This window comes from Amblyraja radiata, chromosome 14 (genome assembly GCF_010909765.2).
Source record: "Amblyraja radiata isolate CabotCenter1 chromosome 14, sAmbRad1.1.pri, whole genome shotgun sequence".
In the NCBI taxonomy this organism is placed as follows: domain Eukaryota; kingdom Metazoa; phylum Chordata; class Chondrichthyes; order Rajiformes; family Rajidae; genus Amblyraja; species Amblyraja radiata.
Window position 1 is genome coordinate 34,239,630 of NC_045969.1, and position 25,058 is coordinate 34,264,687.

The window sequence follows — 25,058 nt, forward strand, 5'->3', positions numbered from 1 at the left end:
GATGTTTTGGATGTATATAAATTTTGATAGAATTGGGCAAATCTTTCGTTAAAATCTTTTGGAAGTGTGAACAGTTCACCTTTATCTGATCTGATTTTTTGAATAGTATGATGCTTTTCCACTTTTCTCAACTGACATGCTAGAAGTTCATGCGGTTTGTCGCCAAATCAAAGTTTTCCTGTTTAGTAATTTGAAATAGCCTGATAACTCTTGCAGAGAGAATTCGATTTAGCTTGAATTTTAATACTGCTATCTTATTATGTTTATCCATAGACGGATCTGTCGCATTTTCTGAGTCCAGCTGTCTGATCTGTTCTTCTAATTGCAATTGGTCCATCCTATTCTTTTTGTTTTGATATGCTTGATATGAAATGATAGAACCTCTAATAAAAGCCTTAAAAGATTCCCATAATAACGAGGGCGAAATACCTGGAGTATCATTGGTCTAAAAAAATAATTCCATCTGTTGTTTTAAATATTCACAGCAATCTGTGTTAGTTAGTATTTGGGGATTAAACCTTTTTTTATTGTACATTCCTTCTAGTTTTAGGGAGAAGGTTAGCAGGGAATGATTGGAAATAATACTATTATGATATTTGGGATTAGTTGTAAAAGGTATTAATTTTGTGTCCACCAGAAAATAGTCAATACGTGTATAAATTTTATGTACGGATGAATAAAAGGAGTATTCTCATCCGGTTGGATTTGCAATCCTCCATATGTCTGTTATATTTGTATTTTTTATATATGTATTTAGAAGTTCGCTGGATTTTGATTTTGTTTTATATCTCTTTTGCTGTGAGGATTTATTCAAATATTGATCCAAAACACAGTTGAAATCTCCCCCGGTTATCAGGTTTTGCTGGGTGGAATCTGAGATTATATTAAAAATGTTGTTAAAAAATTGTGGATTATCAAAGTTGGGAGCGTAGATATTCACCATAGTAAGTGGGGTAGAATATATCTCCCCAGATACTATGACGTAAAGTCTACCCGCTTACTTTACAATCTATCTCTGATAAGTATGTCTAGACTTAACCGCCTGTGAACCTGTCGGCCATCTTATTTGCAGGTTTTTATATTTATTTTTATATAAAAAAACAGATTATATCAGTCTACCCCTTATAAATACATATAAAAGGTGTACGTTAAACACACGATTTATCAAAGGTTCAGTGAAAGATCAGTAGGCCATAGCCCTGCTAATCAAACAAGCTATGCCAATTATTTCTTATCTACTTATCCCTTTAGGTCCTTTTTTAAATCTTGCGCGTATTTAAATGTATCTTCTTGGTCGATAAAGAAACGCTCCGATCCTCCGTATGTGACTCTTAATTTGGCAGGATACATTATTCCATATCTTAAGCCTGGGATGTCTCTGAGAATAACACGTGTTTTGGTGAAAAGGCTCGCTTCTTGACAACCTCTGCTGGATAGTCTCTAAAGATTCTTATATTTTCTCCTTCAAACATCAGGGTTCCATCGCTTGTCACTTTCTTCATGATATCTTCAAGAACTGATAGGTCGTGTAGTTTAAGAATAATTTGTCTTGGTGGGGCTCCAGCACCTGATCGGGCTCTCTGGACTCGATGTGCCTGATCAATTTTAGGTCTCTCAGGCAGATTAAATACCTGTTGAAGTAAGTTGGCAGTGAAGACCCGAGGGTCTTTTTCACTTTCCTTCCCTTCCTTCACTCCAACAATTCTTAAGTTTTGGCGTCTGGACCGGGCTTCAAGATCGAGGCATTTGTTGGTCATTCTGGCCAGTTGCCCAGAGACACGGTCTAGATCTTCCTTCAGTCTTTGCGTTGTGTCAGAGATGTCCGTAGTAGTAGCTTCGAGTTCACTGATAGCATTGTTTTGTTTTTTTGAAGTGAGGAGAATGGGCTCCAACTTTTTGCTAATATCTTCTTCGACCCGTTTAATTTCTCCTTTCAAAACGGTGTTTACCACTTCGATGAGAACTTGTAGAATGTCAATTTTTTCGCAAATTTCTTTATTCCCGACATCATGCCTTGTTTCTAGCTTTCCAAGCTTTTCAGTCAGAATTTCTCCAGTCTTTTGCCATAGCCCGTCTTAAAGCTTGTTCTTGTATTTGCTCTTCCATGGTAGAAATAAGTCCTTCTTCCTCAGATTCTCCAGAGGTTTCTTTCTCTTGCTCTTGAAGAACCTGCAGTCAGGTTCTTTGTCTAGTCTGAGGTCGAGTCGGCAGAATCCGTTTACGCATTTAAGATACCGGTATCCAGTCGGTATACGTCGATTTCTGATGCCGTCACTTACACGACGTCGGGCATCTGCCGGTAGGTATTTTTCATTCGGTCCGTTTTTCTTTCCAGGTATTTTAATGCGTTTTAACGCATTTTTCGGAGCGGAGCTAAAAGGAGCGCCTCTTACTGCTCCATGGCGCCACCGGAAGTGTTGCAGCAATTAATAATGAGCAGCCCTCCATAATGTTTGTGGCAAAGACCCATAATTTATTTAATTTGTAAATAAGAAAGAAATTATTAGCGAGGTCTTCTTTGCGGGTCAGCGTGCTTCTGATTTTCAATGTATTGCGGCGTGGAAGTCGGAAGCAGAGCTGACCTTCAGCTGAGTCCAAGACTGCATTTCATCTATCCTGAACTGAGGGGCTGGATAATTTTGGATCTTGCCCTTCAGCTGTACACCAACCCATCTCAATAGGGTTGCTGATCTAAATCGAAAAGGGTAGTAAAGGTAGTTTGTTTTTAACTTAATCTCATATAAATTCTTTTTTATAGTATTATTTAAAATAAAAATGAATTAATTTAAAGCTATGTTAGAAACATAAGAAAAGGTGTTTACCTGCATGAGCTGTGATGAGGCTCAGCATCCATCACCTGAGACCTAGTACTCCACCTCGTGGGACAGAGGAAAATGAGGCCTATAGCTCAATTGGACCCTTGGGGCCGAAAATAGTTAGTGTGATCACGGGGGCGATGCAGAGTGTGAACACTATGGGCCTGTTTTCGTGCTCTATAAACCCCATAACACAAAACAAAGCTGTATTGAGCATGACGTGCCCTGGAGTAAATCTCTCACAAAGAGCGAATTAGGCACTCAAATGTCAGCTCAAGATGTACTTATGCCCCTGTCCCACTTAGGCGATTTTTTAGGCGACTACCGGCGACTAGGCTGTTGCCACATGGTCGCTGGGGTGTCGCCTGTATGGTCTCCTCAGTTGCCCAAAGAGCTGTACCTTTTTTCGTGTCGCAGCTGGATTTTGAAATGTTCAAAACTTTTCAGCGACAGCCGGCGCCCGTGGGTTGACACCAACAATCGTAGCCTTGCGTAGGTGATAGCGCGAGGATGACGTAGGTTGTCGCCAGGATGGCGTAGGTTGTCACTGGTGCTGACTTCGGTGAATTCCATTGGCGACTACCTACGTCAACCGGCGACAGGTACCGGCGACTGAATTGTCTTATCTTGTCGTAGCTTGTTGCGGGTGGACGTAGGTTGTCGTAGGTGGACGTCCTAATGGTCGCCGGTTGTCGGTAGCTTGCTGTAGCTTGACGTCGACTGGGAGGTATGTTGTTGTAGACTTTGTCGTAGGGAGGCCCAGTCGCCGTTTTTTCGGCGACCTGCTACGACTATGACAGTTGCCAGTAATCGCCCAAAAAAATCGCCTAAGTGGGACAGGCCCATTAGAGACGATGCTTCGTGGAAAAGGCGACAAAATGAATAATATTCATTGTGCTGAAACTTATTTACAAATCATAATAACTCTTGGTTCCCCTTGCTCAAAACACATGGATTGGAGCAAAATACAATATTTTATTGCATATATTCTTTCTTTTACAATGTATATTATTTAGACAATTTACAATCAGTTTCTTAAAAATTGAATACATTTTGTTTTAAATATTCATTTATCTTCATCCAGTTTCATTTGTGTACAGAACAGAATGCTAATGATTTTGGAAAACAGCCAAGGTAAAATTCACAATAAATATTTATTTTATGATACAAATCATTAAAGTTACAAAGATACACAAATGTTCATCTACACCATACCTGACAATATTTCTTTCAGCTTGCTGCAATTGCAAATCTTATTAGTTTCTTTAACTGAAACTTAACAGAGTAAAAGCAGTGCTGGAAAATTAAAGTCTTAATGACAAATGTTCAGTATTAGGTTCAATAGCTGTTAATAAGGGATTATTTCACATGAAGGTGACAGGCTCAGTTTAGTTGTTGAAATTCTTCCAGCCACCAAGCAGAAGTAACGTACTGAAATAATCTAGAATGATTTTGTCATTTTATCCGAAAGATAAAAGCCCTCCATTGATTGGTGCATAAATCATGGGGTGGAGTTTCCGTTCTGTTGCAGTGCTTTTTTTCAGTGCAGTTCATTCACAATTGTCAAAAGGTTCCAGAATTTTAAGTTCATAGCATGATCAGTGCGAATGCAGTTTCTACAACTTTATCATTAGTTTAGAAATCATTTCGCTGGAATTGGGTCAGTCGCAGAAAATGGAGACTAGCTCACTAATGCTTTAATTGTTCGGATTCAATGGCTAGCTGAGAGGAATTTTACCCAAATGGTTTGGAATGTACTTTAACCCCTGATTCGGAAGTAAAGCCTATATGGTTACAATAAATTTAAAGGTAGATTAGAAGTACAAACCAAGTTATTATATTTTAATTCTACCTGATAGGAACTGCTGCTGCTCACAGTCTCTGATGGGGCCACTTTCACAGACTTAACCGTGAGCGGCCCCCGCGTTTAACCAGGGCTCTGGGAACTCGGCATCTGATGGGGACGAGGAAGCTTCCAGAGGGAAGGCAGGGGCAACTTAGAATACAGCAGCAGAGTGGCTCCGTTAATGGATTCATTCCACAGTGAGTTCAGTTTGGTAACAAACCCCCCTCTCCTCCTTCCCCCCCCCCCCCTTCTCTCCCCCTCACCCCTTCTCTCCCCCCTCACCCCTTCGCTCCTCCCATCCATATACCCTTCTCACCCCTCTCACCCCCTCCCTTCCCCCCACCTCTCACCCTCCCTTCCCCCCACCTCACCCCTCCCTTCCCCCCACCTCGCCCCATCCCTTCCCCCCACCTCGCCCCATCCCTTCCCACCCTCCCTCTCCTTCCCTCTTGCCCCTCTCTCTGTCTCTGCTCCTCTCTCTCTGCCACTTCTCTTTCTGCCCTCACTCTCTACCCCCCCCCCCCTCTAGAAGCGCCTGCTAGTTGGGGACTATGCGTCAGTAGATAAGGCCGTTATGGGGTAAAAGGAGCAAGCTAATAATATTAATATATCAAGGGGGTAGTTAGCGTGTGTGCGGGGGGGGGGGTAGTTAGTGTGTGTGACGCCGCATGCTGCCCCCCCTCCCCGCAACCGCACGTTGGAGGAACAGACCCAATGGGTCTGCACTTGGCCTAGTATACTTTTAAAACTCTGTGTGTGTGTGTGGGGGTATACGGCATTTTGCCTTTAAAATGTATTTCCTCGAAAACCTGACGCAAAAACGCGGAGATTTTTACAATTTCGGTAGGGATTTATCTTATGAGTTCAGAAATCCACTTATTTCCACAAATTCACAAAGTCAATTATTTCCCCAGATTTTGAATAAAATTGATCACAAACTCACTTAAAAAAAATAAAATCGCCGCTTGAGCTGCTGACGTCACAATGCCCACATATCGAGGCCCACCTGCATCCAGGCCCCGCCCCCCCTCCCCCCGCCGCTGTGGACTAAAGCCCTGCGCCCAGCACAAGTACGCTCATGTCCCGCCTCCCGCAGCTGGAATCCCACGCCCGCCCGCCCACTCCAACCCTCCCTCCCCGCAACCTCACGTTGGGGGAACAGACCCAACGGGTCTGCACTTGGTCTAGTATATATTGAAACTCTAAATGTTTAATAAATCAATCATATATTGATTTAATCTATCCTTCAACTGAGATATATAATTAAGGTCCATTTACCTTTGGCAGCTGAAACTAAAAGGAGAGTTACCAATAGCATCCAGGCCAATATAATATATTTTTAATTAAATTAGTTAGGAGTATCAATAATTTAATAACTCTTGGGTTATCTGGTCATTTTTGCACAGCAGTTTGTGGAGGCTTGTTGTGCTTAATCAGTCTGCAGTTTCCTACATTCATTTACAAAGTAGAAAATATGGACTGTAACTTGGTGTAAATTTGTTTAGAATGTGCTATGGTTGTGAAAGTTGCTATATAAATGTAAATCTGTTTTTCTTTCTTTCTCAAACTTGTATAGCCTGCCAGCAGGGATGTAATGGATTTAATAAGTGTGATTGAGGTAATCAAAATGAAAACTGGAGTATCAGTCCACAACAACAAAATGTTCTGGAGAATTCACGTTCGTGGTTCATTTCATACTGGAAATCACAGACCCCTGGGATTAAGTGACCTAACTTATTTTTAGTGAGGAAAAGCATATGTGAAGCCATGGATCTAAAGTGTAAGAAGAAAACTAAACGGTGAAAAAAGTTAAACAATGACACTTTAATGAGTTCCCATAGTGTTTGATGCAGCAATTGAAACTCAAATTCTGAATTAAATTTAATTAAATTCAAACAACTGAGATGAAAGCCCCCTAGTGCTGCAGTGAGCAACTGAATCAAAAAAGATTCATTCCGTGCAATGCTAGCTCAATTCAATTGTCTTCACCTCCTCTGCATTACTGAGGGGGGAAAATATAACCTGAGAATCTGCTGTCAAAGGTTATGCAACAGCCATTTGGAAATGCATGGGTGAACAGTAATGGATTTGGCTGTATGTAGATAATTCACTGTCACAGCCTGATATAACTAAGTGCTAAGAGAGAGGGTGTCAGAAGTGTATGGTCCCCTGAGGATGCATTTTTCTGACACTAAGGTGGAAAGGCCAGGAGAGAGAATTAGCAAAGAAAAGAAATTAGGTGAAATTTGAATGAAAAAAAAATTAGACTGCAAATCACCTCAGTGCAAAATGAAAACAACCTGTAATCTATATTGCACTTGTCACATGAGCTTCATTGGAAGCATCATCACTAGGTTAAAGGAGGAATGTGAAACTTCACTTCCAATACTCTGATCTCAAATCATAAAGAAACAAAGGTGCACTGCTGCCACTTACCTGTGTTGCTTTAAATTTAATCCATAGACAAGTCTGGCAGGGACATGATATATTTTTTAAAAGTTAGAATGTGGGACAATCAAAGGAGATATCAGTGTAGCAGGACAGGCATAATAAGCATAGTCCACACATGAATATGGAATCATGATTGACAATCCATCTGAGGATGCTTCAAAGATACAAACAAAAAATCACATATTAACCTTTGAACACAATTCATACAAAAAGTATATCTCTATTTCTATCTCTGTTTAGTGAGGCAAAAGAATCTTCTCAGGAGAACATTCCCAGCAAAGTACCGGTATAGTGATTATTTAAGGATGTTAGGTTCTGTATAAATAGCATTTTGCATAAAGTAAATTGAGGGTGAATGACTGTATTTACAATAAATTACAGGGAAAAAATGAAATGCTTTCAGAGCACAGCCCTTAAATTGTAAGACAGCGCTTTGAGCATGATTTCTCGCTGAACAAGATTGCAAGTCAAGTATAAAGGTCGGCAACACTAAATTTAACTCATTGAGTCTGGAGCTAATATTCACTGGGTCCTGAGAGGGTTAAAGACCTGCGGCATTTTCAAACTGATATCAGTAGCAGTGGGAAGCGCATTTATAAAGACTGTAGTGGGTTGTATTTTTCCAAGCACTGTATAGCCCTATATTCTTTACAAATGTCGAAGTTGCAAATGTGAGTACATTCATATCAAAGAACACTTGATTATTGTGCTTAATCTTCAATCGTATCATTATATTCAGGGCTGGAACAAAGCATTGTTTTGAATTTGTTCCGTAAAATTAGCTGCTTCAATGTGAAGTCACTACAAGCTGCTTTCTTCCCATCCCCCAACTCTAACCCCAGTCTGAAGCAAATTCAGCTATATTCTGATATCACTGGCAGTGTCTTACACTGTGGACATGTTAGTTTGGATGGCACGGTGGTCCAGCAGTTGGTGCTGTCATCTTATAGCTCCAGCTTTGATCCTGAGCTCAAGGGTTATTAATATGGAGTTTGCTCCACGACTGTGGGTTTTTAGTTGGGTGTTTGGTTTCCTCCCACATCCCAAAAAATGTGCTGGTGGGTTAATTCAAAACTATAAATTATTCCTTAGTCCAGGCATGGTAAAAGAATCAAAGAAAGTTGCTGGGTGGATGAGCGAGAATAAACTGCAGGGATAAGGGAAATGGGAGCTGGCATGGTCTAAAAGGGCTAAATGGCTTCCTCCTTCTCTGCTGCAATAAGTGAGTGGCCTTGTTTCTGCCAGAATGCAATCTGCCTGTGGCCAAGGGTGGTTTGCTGATGCAGCACATGCAGTTCCAATGCCATTCCTCCTCATGGCAACGGAGTTGCTGTAAATCCCAGATCTTTCACAAAAGGTTAAATCTCACAAGTGATTTATACTGTTTTGTATGGGTGAACTTCCAAACACCAAACAACTGTCTTGGCCCAATGACATTGACGCTATGCCAAGAAGGTATACCAACACCCCCACTTCCTCAGAAGACTAAGGACATTTAGCATATCTCCACCGTAGAAAGGATCCTATAGGGATATATCACAGCCTACTACAAGACCTCAAGAATTGTAGAAAGTTGTGAACGAGCACAGTCTATCATGAAAACCACCTCCCCACCTTCCCACCTCCATTGATTCCATCGCAACAACCTGGAGCTCAATGCTCTTAAGATAGCGGAATTGATTGTAGACTTTAGGAGAGCTCCCCCTCCCCTCACCCCACTCACCATCAACAACACCACCAGTCACATCTGTGGAGTCTTTTAAGTTCCTGGGAACCATCATCTCCAAGGACCTTAAGTGGGGGGCTACCATCGACTCCACAGTCAAAAAGGCACAACAGAGGATGTACTTCCTACGGCAGCTGAGGAAGCACAATCTGCTACAGGCAATGATGGTCCAATTCTACACAGCCATTGTAGAGTCTGTTCTCACCTTCTCCATCATGGTCTGGTTTGGCTCAGCCACCAAGCACGACATCTAGAGGCTGCAGCGAATCGTCTGATCAGCAGAGAAGGTTATTGGCTGCAACCTTCCCTCCTTTGATGAACAGCAAGGGCCAGGAAGGGAGCGGGCAAGATCATCTCTGACCCCTCTCACCCTGGCCACAAACTCTTTGAATCACTTCCCTCTGGAAGGCGACTCCGGACTGTCAAAGCTGCCACAGCCAGATATAAAAACAGTTTTTATCCACGAGTAGTTGCTCTACTCAACAGCCAAAAATTTGTAGCCTCCCTTTGATCTGGTATTTTGTTGGTTCACATGCATGATCAATGGTGTTTTATCATTAATGTTTTATAATTATTCATGTTTAGTGTTTTCTGAGTCATTCGTAACTGTCACTGTATGTCATGTTGTTTCTTGTGCGCGGAGCACCAAGGCAAATTCCTTGTATGTGAATACTTGGCCTATAAACTTACTTACACTTCGCGCTGCCTCAAGATAGAAGGGAAATTAATGAAGAACCACTTGCACCCCAAACAATGTTTTGGGTCAGGACCATTCTTCGGACTAATGGAATAGAGGGGGGAAAGCTTGCAAAGTAAGGCGGGTTGGAGGAAAAAATTGCTAGGTGGATACAGGTGAGGAGAGGTGATTGGCAGATAGGTGGCAATGGTAACAATGGCTTGATTGAAATGGAGCCAAATAGGATATCAGATAAGGAAGGATGGGGAGAAGTGAAATATAAATCTGGAGGGAGAGAAATGGGTGACTCTCGTGAAGAGGCCGAGAGTTCTTCGTGTTACTTGCCTGAGTAGATATGTTAAAAGGGAATAGGAATTTGCATGGGGCATTCTCTGAATAATTAAAACTATATTAACATTTGCAATTTGGATTTAGATTTTTATATCTTTGAGCATCAGTGTTTATTTTTTGAGCTGCTTTCTTTCAAAATGAAATGTTTATTTAGTGTCCACTTTCCATTGCTATCTTTCCACTGCCTACAGTTCATCCCTGCAGGTAACAGCGGCGATGTTCCGACAGGCCTGCCGATGATGTGTTTTGGATTTGGAGGAGTGAAAGGAATGCAAAGAAGGAAGTGCGTCTTCATAACAGGCACCTGGCACCCGTCCACAGGCATTAACAAAATTATATTGTACAGCAATTTGGACATGTTGTGAATGACCTTATGCTACAGCAGGGAGGCAGGAGGCATATACGGAGGCTTGTAAAAAAATATCCAGTACAAACACATTTATGGTAATTAAAGCCACTGAAACAAACTTTCATGTAACTTAATCATTTAAATCCAGGTTTGTTAATTGACCATTCAGTGCAGCATCAGACAGAATGCTGTAGCTCTCTTTGCTGAGAACATATGTTTGCTACTTTGCCAGTAGAAAGGGGGGGAAAATGGGAGAGATTAAATCATTTATACCAGATGGCCAGAATCCCGTGACTGCAGATATCACTGCAATATCCATGTTGCGACTGAAGGTGCCACATAACTCCTGGTACATTTTTGGACCATCGCAAGTAAGTAGTGCAGGCGCATGCAAGAAACGGCAGCTACTCTGCTGAATAAATCTTCTTTGGAAGGTGTCACTGCTTGCACTGTCTGCATGTGGGAAGACTCCCTCAGGATTCCCAAGGACTTGTCATTCATTCCTCGATGCTCTATGGATTCCCGACGATTCTTGCATGGCTAACCAGATGTCAAGGCAATCCACAAAAACAATGCAATTAAACAACTGACCCGATGCCATAGAATCTGGCAGGTTGGGGCTACCAATCAAAAAGTGCATGCACTGACTGCAGGATTTTCTGTTGAATGTTTATTAGGCCAGTTCACCTATTATGAGGAGTGTGGGGCAGATTTATAGTTAAAACAATTATTTTTGAAACTGCGTTGTTTCAAGTTTAAAGAAATTTTAATTTGTGTTTTCTTAAAAAAATTGGAGGTTGTCATTTTCAGTTTACCTTAGTGCAACAACACCGTAAAAATGTCACCTTGATTTACAAGTGAAACAAAGCCCAAAGGCATTTGTATTCTTTACTGACCCAATAACATCAAATGCAATGTTGCAATGTTTCCTCTTTCTGCACTAATGTTTGTCAGTTTACCAATTTCCTGCTATGTTCATATTATCTGTTTTGTGCCTTAAAAATTTGGGCCTTAACGTATTTAGGCATATTCTTCTTTTGGCTCCATTTTACCATTGTCATCCTTTTAATTTTGCAATTAAAATAAACACTAAAGGGACATTAATCTATTTATGCAACATACTCAAACAAAACAACCACATAATAATTCCTAATTTAACAGTGTAAATTCTATGTAAAATATTAAATTGGATAATCCTCTGTAATAAAGAAGAATATTTTCTGCATTTTGGTTTACTGATTGAGGAGTTTAGGATTAATAATTAATAATTAATAATAATTAAACAGCTCAGAGCCATTAAGGATATCCTAGTGTTTTTTCTCCCCTCTGCTTCTTTATATTGTTGTGGTCAAGTCTCATTAACCTGTCTCGCCAAGTAAATCAATCTTTCAAATAATCTCTTAACTATGGAATTGGTTCATAATATCTTTCCACTAACAACTGGCTTTTTAAAACTTAAGCCTGATATCATTCAATTATGACTGTTTTTCTCTTATTTCAAATGTTATTGTTGTAATTCTCACACTGGAAAGCAAGTTAATCAGCCACACTGTGAAAAGTCATGTTAAATTCTCAATTTCACACCAGCTCAGTGAACTAAAAGTTGTTCCTTAACTAGGTGTAGAGGAATTTTGGACATTTCGTATTCTGTTAGTTTTATAGTAATTCAACTTTGCACCATATCCAGGCATAAAGATGGTAAAATAGTTGAAAAATGTAATCAGATTTTATCACTTACAATTTCAATCCCTCCTCCGCCAACAATAACAGAATCGTGTTTAAAAAATATCTTCCTCCAGCTCCTAGCGTGCTTCGCCAGTGCTAGTCAAGTGAAAAAAGGTTACATCAATCAGTAAGATTTTATTCAACATTGAATTGTTTGATGGTGCGCTGGACTTAGTCTGATTTATAGAATGACTGCTTTTACATTTGGAAGTAATAGTTTAAAAGTTAATTATAACAAAGCTTTATGTTAAAGAGCAATTCTAACATAGAATTTTTTTTCCAAAATAATGCAGGTGCAATGAACCAAACAGATGCCAGGTCAGACGAGCAATAGTAGAAGTGATATGAAGCTCAGTTACAGAAACTGAGGTTTGCAGAGAGTTTTAAATTGGAAGGTGCAGATAGATTTAGTTTAGTTTATTATTGCCACGTGTACCGAGGTACAGTGCAAGGCTTTTCTAGTCCGCGAAAAACTACACATGATTACAATCAAGCTGTCCAGTGTACAGATACAGGATAAGGGTATTGGAGCGGCACTAGTGGTGGCCCTGGTAATATCGAACCCTCATTATTGGCTGGCATGGTCACGTGAGTGGGGGAGCTTTTTCGCAGGTTTCTGTAAAACCATTCATTCGAGCTCCACACGGTTTTGAGTGAGCATCGTTTATTTTGGCTGTTAATTATGACTCGCGTAATCACTTTATTTTTGTTTAAAAAATAAAGAGCTTTGTTGTGCCCAACTGTCTCGACTCGCCAAACTGGTGATCCCGTTAGTCCGATCGGTACTCGGACTCTCAACATGCAAGCTGCCGCCATCCCTGACCCCCAGCAAAACGCCGTGGGCCTGAAACTGCCCGTTTTCTGGGCAGAGCAGCCTCAAGTGTGGTTCGCCCACATAGAGGCCCAGTTCCACCTTCGAAATATCGTTGCCGACGCCACCAAATATTTCTACGTGGTCGGGGCGCTCAGCCAAGAGACGGCCATGCGGTTGCTGCCCTACCTACAAGACCTGCCAGCCATAGGCAAGTACAAGGGCCTCAAGGCCCTACTGCTCCGCACCTTCGGGCTCAGCCGCCAAGATTGCGCGCCCGCCTGCTCCACATGGATGGCCTAGGCGATCGGAAACCGTCCGCCTTGATGAGCGAGATGCTCGCGTTGATGGACGGCCATCGAACCTGCTTGCTTTTTAAGCAGACGTTTCTAGAGCAAATGACCGACGACATCCGCCTGCTGCTCGCCGGGTCGGACTTCACAGATCCTATGAAGCTCGCCGAACGAGCCGACGAATTGTGGCTCGCGAAACAGCAGGACAGCGGGTCCATCAACCGGGTGTTCGCGCCCGTATGCCAGCAGCCCCGCAGAGATGCCCAGCCCTCTGCTGCTGTCGCCGCGCCACAGCCGCATACTGGAGACCGGGGTAAGCGCCAGTGGTGTTGCTACCACCTACGCTGGGGTGCCGAGGCCCGCCGATGCCGCCCTCCCTGCACGTTTGTGGGAAACGCCTCGGCCAATTGTCAGTAGGGGTTATCACGATCGGCCAAATCAACCGTCTCTATGAGCTAGACCACCATTCCGGACTTTGTTTCCTGGTCGACTCAGGGGCCATCGTCAACATCCTTCCCTCGACTGGGTTGGACATCCGTGCTGGTAAGTGAGGCCCTGTCCTGACTGCTGTCAACTGTAGTACTATCCGCACCTATGGCACGCGGACCCTATCCCTCAACTTCGACTCCCGCCCATACGACTGGACCTTTACCGTTGCGGACGTGGCGCAGCCGCTCCTGGGCGCCGACTTCCTTCGGGCCTTTTCGCTCATGGTGGACGTACAGGGCGGGCACCTTGTTCCACCGGCGGGCCCCAGCCCCACGACCCTGCGACCCGCGGAACCCCCCAGCTCACAGCTGAACGCGGTGGCTGACGTCGAGAACTCGTATGCCTCCATGCTTGCGGAGTTCCCAGAGCTACTCACCCCCCGTTTCCCTCAAGCACGGGGTAGTGCACCATACCCCACCACGGGACTGCCATTACACGCTCGGGCGCGCCGGCTCTTGCCCGACAAGCTACGCATCGCCAAGGAAGAGTTCAAATTGATGGAGGACATGGGGATCGTACGGCGCTCGGATAGCCCGTGGGCACCCCCATGACACATGGTCCCTAAAACATCTGGGGGGTGGAGACCATGCGGGGATTATAGGCGCCTGAACGCCGTTACGACCGCGGACCGCTACCCTGTCCCACACATCCAAGACTTCTCAGCTCATCTGGAAGGCGCTACCTTTTTTCCGAAGTTGGACCTGGTCTGCAGTTATCATCAGATCCCAGTTCACCCAGACAACATCCCTAAGACCGCCCCGTTTGGGCTGTTCGAGAGGCTCTGTATGCTTTTCGGCTTAGAAAATCCGCGCAGGCGTTCCAGAGACTGATGGACATGGTGGGTATGTAGGGGATTGGAATTTGTTTTCATATATTAGATGACATCCTGGTTGCGAGCCGCTTCCAACAGGAACACCTCATGTACCTGCGGGCGCTGTTCCAGCGGCTCCAGGACCATGGACTCGTAGTCAATCCCACCAAATGCTAGTTTGGCTTCCGCACAATTTCATTTCTGGGGCACCATGTTACGTCCCAATTACCATTTACGGTGGAGGCCATCCGGCAGTTCCCACGGCCGCTCACTGTAAAAGGGCTGCAGGAGTTCGTCGGCATGGTTAACTTCTATCATCGTTTCGTGCCGGCGGCGGCCAGGATCATGCACCCCGTTTCAGTGCCTTGCTGGTAATCCACGGGACCTCGTGTGGTCCACCGAGGCTGAGGCCGCGTTCGACGGCGCGAAAGAGGAGCTCGTCAAAGCCACCGTGCTGGTATACTCGCGGGCCACAGCTTCGACTGCTCTCACGGAAGACGCCTCCGATACAGCCGTGGGTGGGGTGTTGGAGCAGCTCACTGACGGCTGCTGGCAGCCGTTAGCCTTTTTCAGCCGTCAGCTGAGGCCCCCCGAGTGCAACTACAGCATGTTCGACAGGGAGCTCCTCGCCCTGTACATGGCCATCCGTCACTTCCTGGAGGGCAGGCCCTTAACGTTCGCCTTGGTCAAGGTGTCAGACCCCTGGTCTGTTCGACAGCAGCGACACCTGGCTTTCGTGTCAGAGTTCACGACGGACGTACAGCACGTAGCCGGAAAGTTCTACACGGTCGCCGACGCCCTGTCCCGCCCGGCTGTGGCGGCCGTGGACCATGGGGTGGATTACGTGGAGTTTGCTGCAGCACAGCGCTCGGACGACGTGATGCATGGCTACAGGACGGCCGCTTCAGGGTTGCGGTTGGCCGACGTGCCGTTCGGTCCCACTGGGGCGTTGGTACTGTGCGATGTTTCCACCGGGTGCCCACGCCCCATCGTTCCCGCGGGTTAGCGCGGTCGGATTTACGACGCCATCCATGGCCTGGCCCACCCTTCAATTTGGGCGACTTCCGCGCTGGTGCTAGGACAGATTTGGCTGGCTGGGCCTCCGCAAGCAGGTCGCGGCTTAGGCTAGAGCCTACATCCCTTGCCAGACATCCAAGGTTCAGCGTCATGTATGGGCCCCAGCACAAGACTTTGTGGTTCACTCGGGCCTTTTCCAACACATCCATGTGGATTTAGTGGGTCCGTTACCGCCGTCCCGCGGTGCCACGCATCTCCTCACGGTTATGGATCGGTTTACGAGGTGGCCTGAGGCTATTCCACTGTCAGACGCCTCCGCCGCGTCTTGTTCCTGGGCTCTTGCGGCCCATTGGATTGCTCGGTTCATGGTTCCGGCAGACATTTCCACCGACCGGGGGGCTCAGTTTACGTCCTCATTGTGGGCTTTGCTGGCGAAATTATACGGAGCGCAGTTGCACCACACCACCGCCTATCACCCCCAGGCCAACGGGTTAGTGGAACGATTCCACCGCCACCTGAAATCGGCACTGAAGGCATGGCTCACGGGTCCGGACTGGGTCGAGCAGTTGCCTTGGGTGCTGTTAGGCATCTGCACGGCCCCTAAAGCGGACTTGGATACTTCGTCCGCCGAGTTGGTATATGGCTCCACTTTGCAGGTGCCTGGGGATTTCCTCCCTGCGGTTCGAGGGCAGCCAGTCTACCCTGGCGGTTTTGGCGAGTCTCCGGGAGAGAATGGGTGGCCTGGCTCCTGTTCCTACCTTGCGGCATGGGCCTGCCCCAGTGCACGTGCCGCCGGACCTGCCTATTTGTGTTTATTCGCAGGGATTCGGATCAATCCCCAATGCAGAGAATCTACGAGAGTCCATTCTGGGTGTTGCGCCCCGGTGCCGCGACTTTCCTGTTGGATGTCGGGGGCAGAGAGATAGTCTCCGTTGCTCGACTTAAGCCGGCCCACCTGGATGTCGACAGCCCGGTGGTGGTGGCGCTGCCTCAGCGTAGGGGCCGACCACTGGCCGGTCCGGTCGCACCTGTTGTTTCTGTTCCTCCTGCAGCGTTACTGTCCCCTGGCTCTGTTCTGCCAGTCCCACCTGTATCGCCACATCCATTGTTACCATGCGTTGCGGTCGCCGTGTCCAGCCTCCCGCTCGGTTCCGTACCTCGGGTATTGGGGGGGGTTCCTGTAGTGACACCTAGTGGTGGCCCTGGTAATGTCGAACCCTCGCTATTGGCTGGCGCGGTCACATGAGCGGGGGAGCTTTTTCGTGAGCTTTCTGTAAAAACATTCATTCGAGCTCCATGCGGTTTTGAGTGAGCATTGTTTATTTTGGCTGTTAATATCGACTCGGGTAATCACTTTATTTTCGTTTAAAAAATAAAGAACTTTGTTGTACCCGACTGTCTCAACTCGCCAAAGTATAACGTTTAGTGCAAGATAATGCCCAGTAAAATCTGATTAAAGATAGTTTGAAGGTCTCCAATGGGGTAGATGGGTAGTCACGACCGCTCTCTAGTTTGTGAGAGGATGCTCCAGTTGTCTGATAACAGCTGGGAAGAAACTGTCCCTGAATCTAGAGGTATGCATTTTCAAAATTCGGAACCTCTTGCCTGATGGGAGAGGGGAGAAGAGGGAACGAACGGGATGAGACTGGTCTTTGATTATGCTGCTGACATTGCCGAGGCAGCGTGGACCAGTCTAGGGATTTAGGGATTACAGAAGGGGCGAAGATGTGGATGCAGTGGAGAATAAAGTAAAGGTTTGGGTGAGTAAGGCCCAGAGCTGCAAGAGAGACAGAGCAAGGGCCTGCTGGTGCTGGCGCATGGTGGAGTGTGTAGAACATAGCACAGAAGGAGAACTGTGGCGAGAAGCCGTGGATTGCTTGTAGGTACCTGAACACCTGTTTGGGCCCGAACTGGGAGGCCTGGAAATGAATCTGGAAGCTACATAGCACAAGATGGCAGCACAGGCAAGTGCTGAGGAAACACACATGTGGCTGTGGTAGCGAGTCTGTGTCAGAACATAATCGTAGAGCAGGAGAGCAGCAGGAATCACAGATGGGGGGGCTTTGGGGAACGGGTTTCAGTTGCCAGTGGTGCTGCGTAGGGAACAGCATCACTGTAAGGGTTTGAGGAAGAGCAGAGCAAAATTAGAGGACAGAGGAAGAAATATACTGCTGGTAAAGTTACTGTAGTAAAGGGTGAGGGAAACGAGAGAAAATAATAAAAACTGGAAACACTAGAAGCTCAAACAGTTCAAGAAAAGCAGAGGTAATGGTCAATTGAAACTCCATGTGGCACAGGACAAAGCCAGACGTTTTGGATGATTGGAAGTCTTCTGTAGTATAGAAAGATTTGGATGGAAGTTTTTGCATTTAGTAGTTTGTAAAAGACCAAGCCTAGTTATGATGAAATTGGCACCCAGACTAATTATTGCTCAGCGCAAAATGATGTTATGAGCAGCTTGAAATGGGGTTGGGGGTGGATAAGTCTGAGATAATTCCTGTCCCACTGATATTTTACAATGCTATATGAGGCTGATCTTCAATGCAATTGGTCGAAAAGGGTACATTTCAACCTGTAAAATCAGTGGGATGTCAAGATTACAAAACCACTAGGTTTGTCCGCTGACAGACGTGCTTGTGCATGGTAGGAAAAGGGAAATTTAGACAACCTGGTCCCAGGAGATGGATACACTACAGTTTGTTTTTTATATATTGAACTTCTTTAAGCTGTTTATTATGGTGGCTACTTGAGTACTATGATTACATATCTGTTGTGGTGCTGAAAGTAAAAATGTCATTGTTCCTTTTCGGAACATATGACAATAAAACACTCTTGTCTCTTGACCAATTTTGTTCTAGTAATGAAGCTAGGAACCTTTGATTAAGGTTGCAACATGTTTTTTTGTTCAAGATTCCATCATCTGCAGTCTCTTTAATCTATAATTAACCCCAACTGTTCCCAAGCCTTAGGAAATCAGAAAGGCTAGGCTAGGTGGAAAATAAACATGTTTTTTGTGACACAGGTACTAAGCTCAGAGGTGTATAGATAGCTTCATTGGTTCTCCGGGCTTTAGGGACTGATTCCTTTGGATCAGAATACCGTCATAAAAACCATTCCTAAATCAGGGATCAGAAACTTTTCAGGGAGTATGGATGGAAATCCTAATTCCCTCTCGGGCTAACTCTAGCAAGTCACATGCCCCTTGACACTTTGCTGAATGGAAGCCAAACTTACAATACAGGATGAGGTCTCGACACCGATTCCATTAAAACACGTTCAGACACTACGGAGTTAAAATCAGCAAGCTATTGACTAAATTTTACAATATTTTTCAACAATAATTTCCCCTTTGAAACAGCTTTGTAATTATGTAGAATGTCGAGAGCTCGAGTAGATTTATATATTTATGTCCTTTGAAATATATTTTTCTGTATTGGATTACTTTATAGATTTCAACGATCATCTGAAAGCAAGATAGTTTTCACCATCTCACGAAGTGCAATAGTTTGTGATGAGAACATCTGAAGATCTCATCAGTATAATTCCATGACTGTCAAACAGGCAGGCTATTTTAAATGAGCAACGTTAGAACTGACAGCATTCCCTCTTTCCCATGCTGCAGTAGGGTACTGAGAAATGCCATTTCAATACAATTTGTGGCTCAGATATAACTACCTCACCATTCAGCTAGACGGTATTGAGTTTAATTCTCACTTCAGAGATCTAGGTGGGCATTTCAGTGCATTACTGTGGAAATGCCATACTACTTCTGACAATCTTTTGAATTAGATGTTAATTTGCTCTCTTGGGGATAGAAAGGATTCCATGAACATATTTAAGGAGCAGCAGATTCTCCCACTGTTTTGGAAGATTATGAATCTGTGAGAAGTGCTGTATAAATGCAAGTTCCTTTCATGTCAAGAACACTGAAGTACAAGCTCTGCCACTACAAATAAATAGTAAAATTGTCACTATTAAGTTACATACTTTAAATTATATTTCAATGCATGATTCATATTTTAAAATTTAGTTCTGCTGTAGGATAAAATTCAAATCTTGGATTAGAATATAAAAGCAAGGCTGTAATACTGAGGGGCTGGTCAGAACACATTTGAAATATTGTGAGCAGTTTTGGGTCCCATATCTGAGGAAAGATATGCTGGTGTTGAAGAGGGTCCAGAGGAGGTTTACGAGAATGATCCCAGGGATGATTGGGTTAACGTATGAGGAGCGCTTGATGGCTCTGGGCCTGTACTTGTTGGAGTTTAGAAGAATGAGGGGGGTTCTCATTGAAACTTACTGAATAATGAAAGGCCTATATAGAGTGGATGTGGAGAGGATGTTTCCTGTAGCAGGAGAGTCTCGGACCAGAGGATACAGCCTCAGAATTCAAGGATGTACTTTTAGAATGGAGATGAGGAATTTCTTTAGTCAAGGGTGGCAAATCTGTGGAATTTATTGGCACATACGGATGTGATGGCCAAGTCATTGGGTATTTTAAAAGCGGAGATTGATAGGTTCTTAATAAGTAAGGACATCAAAGGTTACCGGGAGAAAGGAGAATGGGGTTGAGAGGGAAGATCTGCCATGACTCGATGGATTAATTCTGCTCCTATGTGTTATGATCTCATGAAATTGCCAAAACCCTTTTATCACCCAACTTTGCTTTCCATTAATGTCAATAAAAAAGGGCAGGATGTGTAATGGGCTCTTGATTTGATATCACCCACACTGCATTCTACCAAAGTTGAAATTATTGGTCCATATCTTCAAGAATGGTCCAAATTCTTAAGTATGTAGAGAATGGATAAAGAACTGAACACCTAGTTTGCTTGAAAGATCTATTGCTAGAACATACACTCTTATTCTTATTTAAACACTCAAGATAGATTTCATAAAATAAATGATTGGATCTGAGATATTACAAGACAACTTATATTTATAAAAACTTTTAACACAAAACATTTCAAACAACTTCATATAGGCACCACCAAATATACTTTTACACATAGCCATAGAGGAAATATTAATGAGGGTGACCAATGCTTGATCAAAGAGGATTTAGGGAGCATCTTATACGAGGAATGAGAGAGAAAGAGAGAAAAAGAGAGATGTGAGAATGGAATTCCAGTGCTTAAGGCCTTAGCAGCTGAATGAACAGGGCCAATGTTGGTCCGATTAATGCAAAAACAACTTGTTGAAGGTTCTTAGCAGGTCAAGCAGCATTTGAGGAGGCAAGGGATTTAAGGCAGAGTTCCTCCTGCAGTTTGTTCTTTGCTCTGGGTTCCAGCATCTGCAATCTTTTGTGTGTCCTTTGGTCCAGTTCAACCTGAGGATGATGAAGATGTAGAAACAGGGAATTGCAGATGTTGGTTTACCAAGGAAAGACACAAAGTGCTGGAGTAATTCAGCGGGTTAGGCAGCATCCCGGGTTGGGATCCCTATTCAGTCTGAAGAAGGGTCCCGACCCGAAATATTACCTATCCATGTCCTCCGGGGACACTGCCTGACCTGTTGAGTTTTAGTTTAGTTTAGGGATGCAGTGCGGAAGAAGGCACTTTGGCCCACCGAGTCCTCACCGACCAACAATTCCTGCACATTAACATTACCCTAGACACACTAGGGCCAATTTTACATTCATACAAACCCAATTAACCTACAAATCTGTGCGTCTTTAATAATAATAATGGATGGGATTTATATAGCGCCTTTCTAATACTCAAGGCGCTTTACATCGCATTATTCATTCACTCCTCAGTCACACTCGGTGGTGGTAAGCTACTTCTGTAGCCACAGCTGCCCTGGGGCAGACTGACGGAAGCGTGGCTGCCAATCTGCGGCTACCTTCCGGTTGCCAGCCGAACACTTAGCCCATTGTGCCATCTGTCGTCCTTGGAGTGTGGGAGGAAACCGAAGATCTCGGAGAAGGCCCACGTGGTAATGGGGAGAACATTCAAACTCCGTACAGACAAGCACTTGTAGTCACGATCGTACCCGGGTCTCTGGCACTGTAAGAGTAGCTTTTACCACTAGGCCATCATGCCGCCCCTTTTCCAGCATTTTGAGTCTTTCTTTGGGGATGATCAAGACGCCATACTGGAAGGTTAGAAGTTATGAAGGTGGAGGAGAATTAAGTGCTCAGGAGGTATATAAAAACAAGGGTGAGAATTTTAAAACTGAGGCATTGATCAGCTGGAAGTTACCATAGGTCAGCAAGAACAAGCATGGTTAGTGAACATTGATGAGCTAGATTACAGCTTTATTGCAAGTACAGAGGAGGAATGAAAATGTTGATACGAATTCCTACTTAATGCAAGCTCATCACAAAACAAAGTTACTGGTATCCAACTTGTGTAATCTCAGCAGCTAAGCAGTAATAGGATTTTCTGCTTTCATTTCAGTTTTCTAGCATCAGCAATATTTTATTTTTGTTTCTCTGCAGAAAGGGCTTGTTTTTGTATTGAAAACAAGATTAAATTGCCTCTAGTTTATATTATATATAGGCATAAAGAGGCTTTCTGCAGCCAGGCTTCTTAGAACATTGGTCCAAGCTGCATGCCATGTATCTGGCTTTATGATATAGAAACTAAGAACTGCAGATGGTGGTTTATACCTAAGATTCACTCAAAGTGCTGGAGTACTCAGTGGGTCAGGCAGCATCTCTGGAGAAAAGGATAGGTAACGTTTAGAATCGTCACTTATTCTTTTTCTCCAGCGATGCTGTCTGACCTGCTGAGTTATTCTAGCACTTTCTGTGTATATCTGACTTTATCATGCAGGCTAATTCACCTCCAACTTTGTTACTGCCATAATGCTGCACCAATTTGTCAGATGGTATACATATTTTCTATAAACCTTTTAACAAAACTAGTGAAGTCAAATGAAAAATGGTTCCAATACAAATTTAACCGTTTCAGCCCATAACAATTATATAACTCTTTTCAAATGAAATCTTCAGTTGAAAACCAGAAGGATCAATAACGTTATAAGAATAAATAAAACTCATCAAGAGTATAAACGTACAAACAATACAACATTAAAATGAGCAAATAAGCTACAGTTTTGTGGACCTGAACATCTAGATATCTGTAATGTTTCCGCTGTTTTTGTAGTTTGTCTCATTATGCCGGCACCTTAAGCGAATGATGTTAAAATGAAGCTATCAACATTTTTGAAGAGGACTTGTAGTTGGCCTCCACCACTTCATCACTGATTGATGCTAAGGATTCTGCAATTGCGTATTTTCAACTTTCTTCAGCTTTCTCTTCTCCTCTCCCCTCCCCCCACAAACAGCCTCTATTACCACAGAGAATGCTACATAACAACAAACACAGTAGTTTCACATCATAATTTTGCTCCACAATCTGAACCAGAATGTTTTGCCTGCTAAACAGAGGATGTGCTGTGTGAAAAAGGTTCAAATTTAATTCATGTACATACAAATTTAAAACACAATCTCCTCACAAAGCGGTTGCAAATGCTTACTCTATTTTACCAACTTACTCCAAATTGTCTTCATTTTTTTGTATTGGTATATCTTTCTCTTTAGTTTGAAGCACAGCTAGCAGAGGCAGCTGAAAGGAACAATCTCTTTAACTGATGTGTTTGTGTTTAGCACGGTGCCTCCTCTGTAAATCTGAAGCTTCTGTTCCAGTTTTATGACATTAAATATTAAGAGCCTAGAATTAATAATGAAGGTTGACAGCTCATCTCTAGTGTCACAGAGGGGGCTCTTCCTTTGTCTCGGAGTCCAACAGTGCACATATTCAGTTGAAGGGTGTTTCTGTTGTCAGGGCCTCCTGTCCCAAGACGTCATGGTGGATGAATAAATTGCTCCTGTGCCATCGTCACACGAGTCTGAGGAATCACTTTCCAAATGGGCCACGTAGCGCACTGGCCCAGGCCGGTACTCCATAATCAATGTTGTATCAGAAAATCGGGACTGGAAAGCAAGCTGAAAAATTTAATATGTCATGCACTGCAATAAAGCAATGATTTCAGGGGCATGCTTGACACAGTTTTATGTATTTTCTTCCCAAAAAAAAGGCTACATGAGAAAATGTAAAATACTTTATAATGGAAAATAGATCCTGTCAAACAAAATGCACAGAATAGCAGTTTATGCAACAAAGATCTCTTCATCTTTTCAGCTGTTTTAAGAATACAGGAGGGATTTTTTACCGGAAGAAAAATCAGCTACATGCCTTTGACCTGGGGATCAGGGATAGGGCTAAATATTAATACAATAACGTCATGTTATAATTTCCAACATTAAAGCCACATTATTGATGCTGGAAAAATAAACTAATGTAATATGAAGAAAAACAAAATCAGAATTAGAAAAAAAACTAAGAAATAAATAATAAAATCAGATATACCATAAGAAGATTTTTAAAATAATTACAAAAATAAAGCTGCTAAAGGATCTTTGAAAGTCAGAGTTAACAACAAATAATTTCACTTAGAGAGCCAATAACCTGAAAATGTAACAGCAACAATGTCCATGAAAAGCTTTAAATGATTTTCCACATCAAATTTCTATTAAATTTTGGCTGAAATTCTTGAATCGTATCATCAGCCTGATGAGTTATTTAGTGATTTTTTTTTGATTACATTATTCTTAACCGGTATAACAGCAGGGTGCAGCGGGAGATAACTGTAATAAGCACAGATATCTCAGAGCTTCGACCCTTTTGCTTACTGGAAACGCAGAGATCACATTGAAGCACCAAAAGACAAGTCCTGTGATCTCAGGGATGCCTCAGCAGTCCAGCAGAAGAGAAAGATGGTAAATTTAACATCTGAATTTCAAGTCGAGGTTTGACTGAATCTGTTTGGAGGAGCTACAGGGATATTTTGTGAGGAGATAAGGGGTCGAACTAGGTTTCTCTCGTACTTCAAACCTTCTGTCATGCTGTGACAAGTCTCTGCATTCTATTAATATTTCTTGCCAGTATTCTATATAGAATTTAACTTATTTTCCCCTTTTTTTGCAGTTAGGAGCAGCTCTCTCTCTGGCATGGTCACAGTGCATTGAGTAAACAATAGCAACTTCTGCAATGCTGCAACCAACAGACCACTCGCAATTCACAAAAGCTGAAAGGGCACATTTTTGACCTGAAATTAGTTTTCCCTTGTCAACTCTGCTGGTCTGCAAGGCTTTGGCCTGGAAGAGGTAGCCTTTCTTTGGAGATTGTAAACAGCAGCACTACAACAGCACTATTCTTGATTGTAATCATGTATAGACTTTTCACTGACTGGATAGCACACAACAAAAAGCTTTACACTGTACCTCAGTACACATGACAGTAATAAACTAAACTAAACTACTGGACCAATAATCTCCAAATCCATGTGTGTTGGTTACAAGTGTAAAAGTATTAAGCAATTTCCACTTAAAAAAAAAAAAGCAAAAGGATTGTCCTTTTAAGTTTCTGCAACACAAGATACTATTAAAAGCCTGCAGTTGCTCAGATCACTCTGAAAGATTGTGTTGTAAAGCCAGAAAACAGACCAGGATTCAGGTATTTTGGATCACAGCCTTGAGTGATGTTATGTGACAGTGAACTTCTGACTTGAAACATGATATAGAAACGGATGGGGCCTGGTGCAGTTCGGGATATTCCTATGTTTTCGCTCTGAGATCCGGACAGCACGGTGGCACAGCTGAGAGCTGCTGCCTCACAGCGCCAGAGAC

General features: G+C 43.4%; 1 protein-coding gene and 1 long non-coding RNA gene across 2 annotated transcripts in view; one reads left to right on the forward strand and one right to left on the reverse strand.

The window, feature by feature from the left end:
- Positions 1-1,491: 1,491 nt before the first annotated feature.
- Positions 1,492-20,788, forward strand: LOC116980662. The gene is made up of 3 exons (XR_004414034.1): positions 1,492-1,633; positions 5,278-5,283; positions 20,749-20,788. It is a non-coding gene; the product is annotated as an uncharacterized LOC116980662 (long non-coding RNA).
- An 811-nt stretch (positions 20,789-21,599) lies between these two features.
- LOC116980661 (G-protein coupled receptor 1-like) overlaps positions 21,600-25,058 on the reverse strand; it is a 114,630-nt gene continuing 111,171 nt past the window's right edge. Inside the window, exon 13 of the mRNA XM_033033104.1 lies at positions 21,600-23,315. Within this exon, the coding sequence (XP_032888995.1) occupies positions 23,151-23,315 (165 nt within the window). The 3' untranslated portion in view covers positions 21,600-23,150. The remainder of the gene's footprint in view (positions 23,316-25,058) is intronic.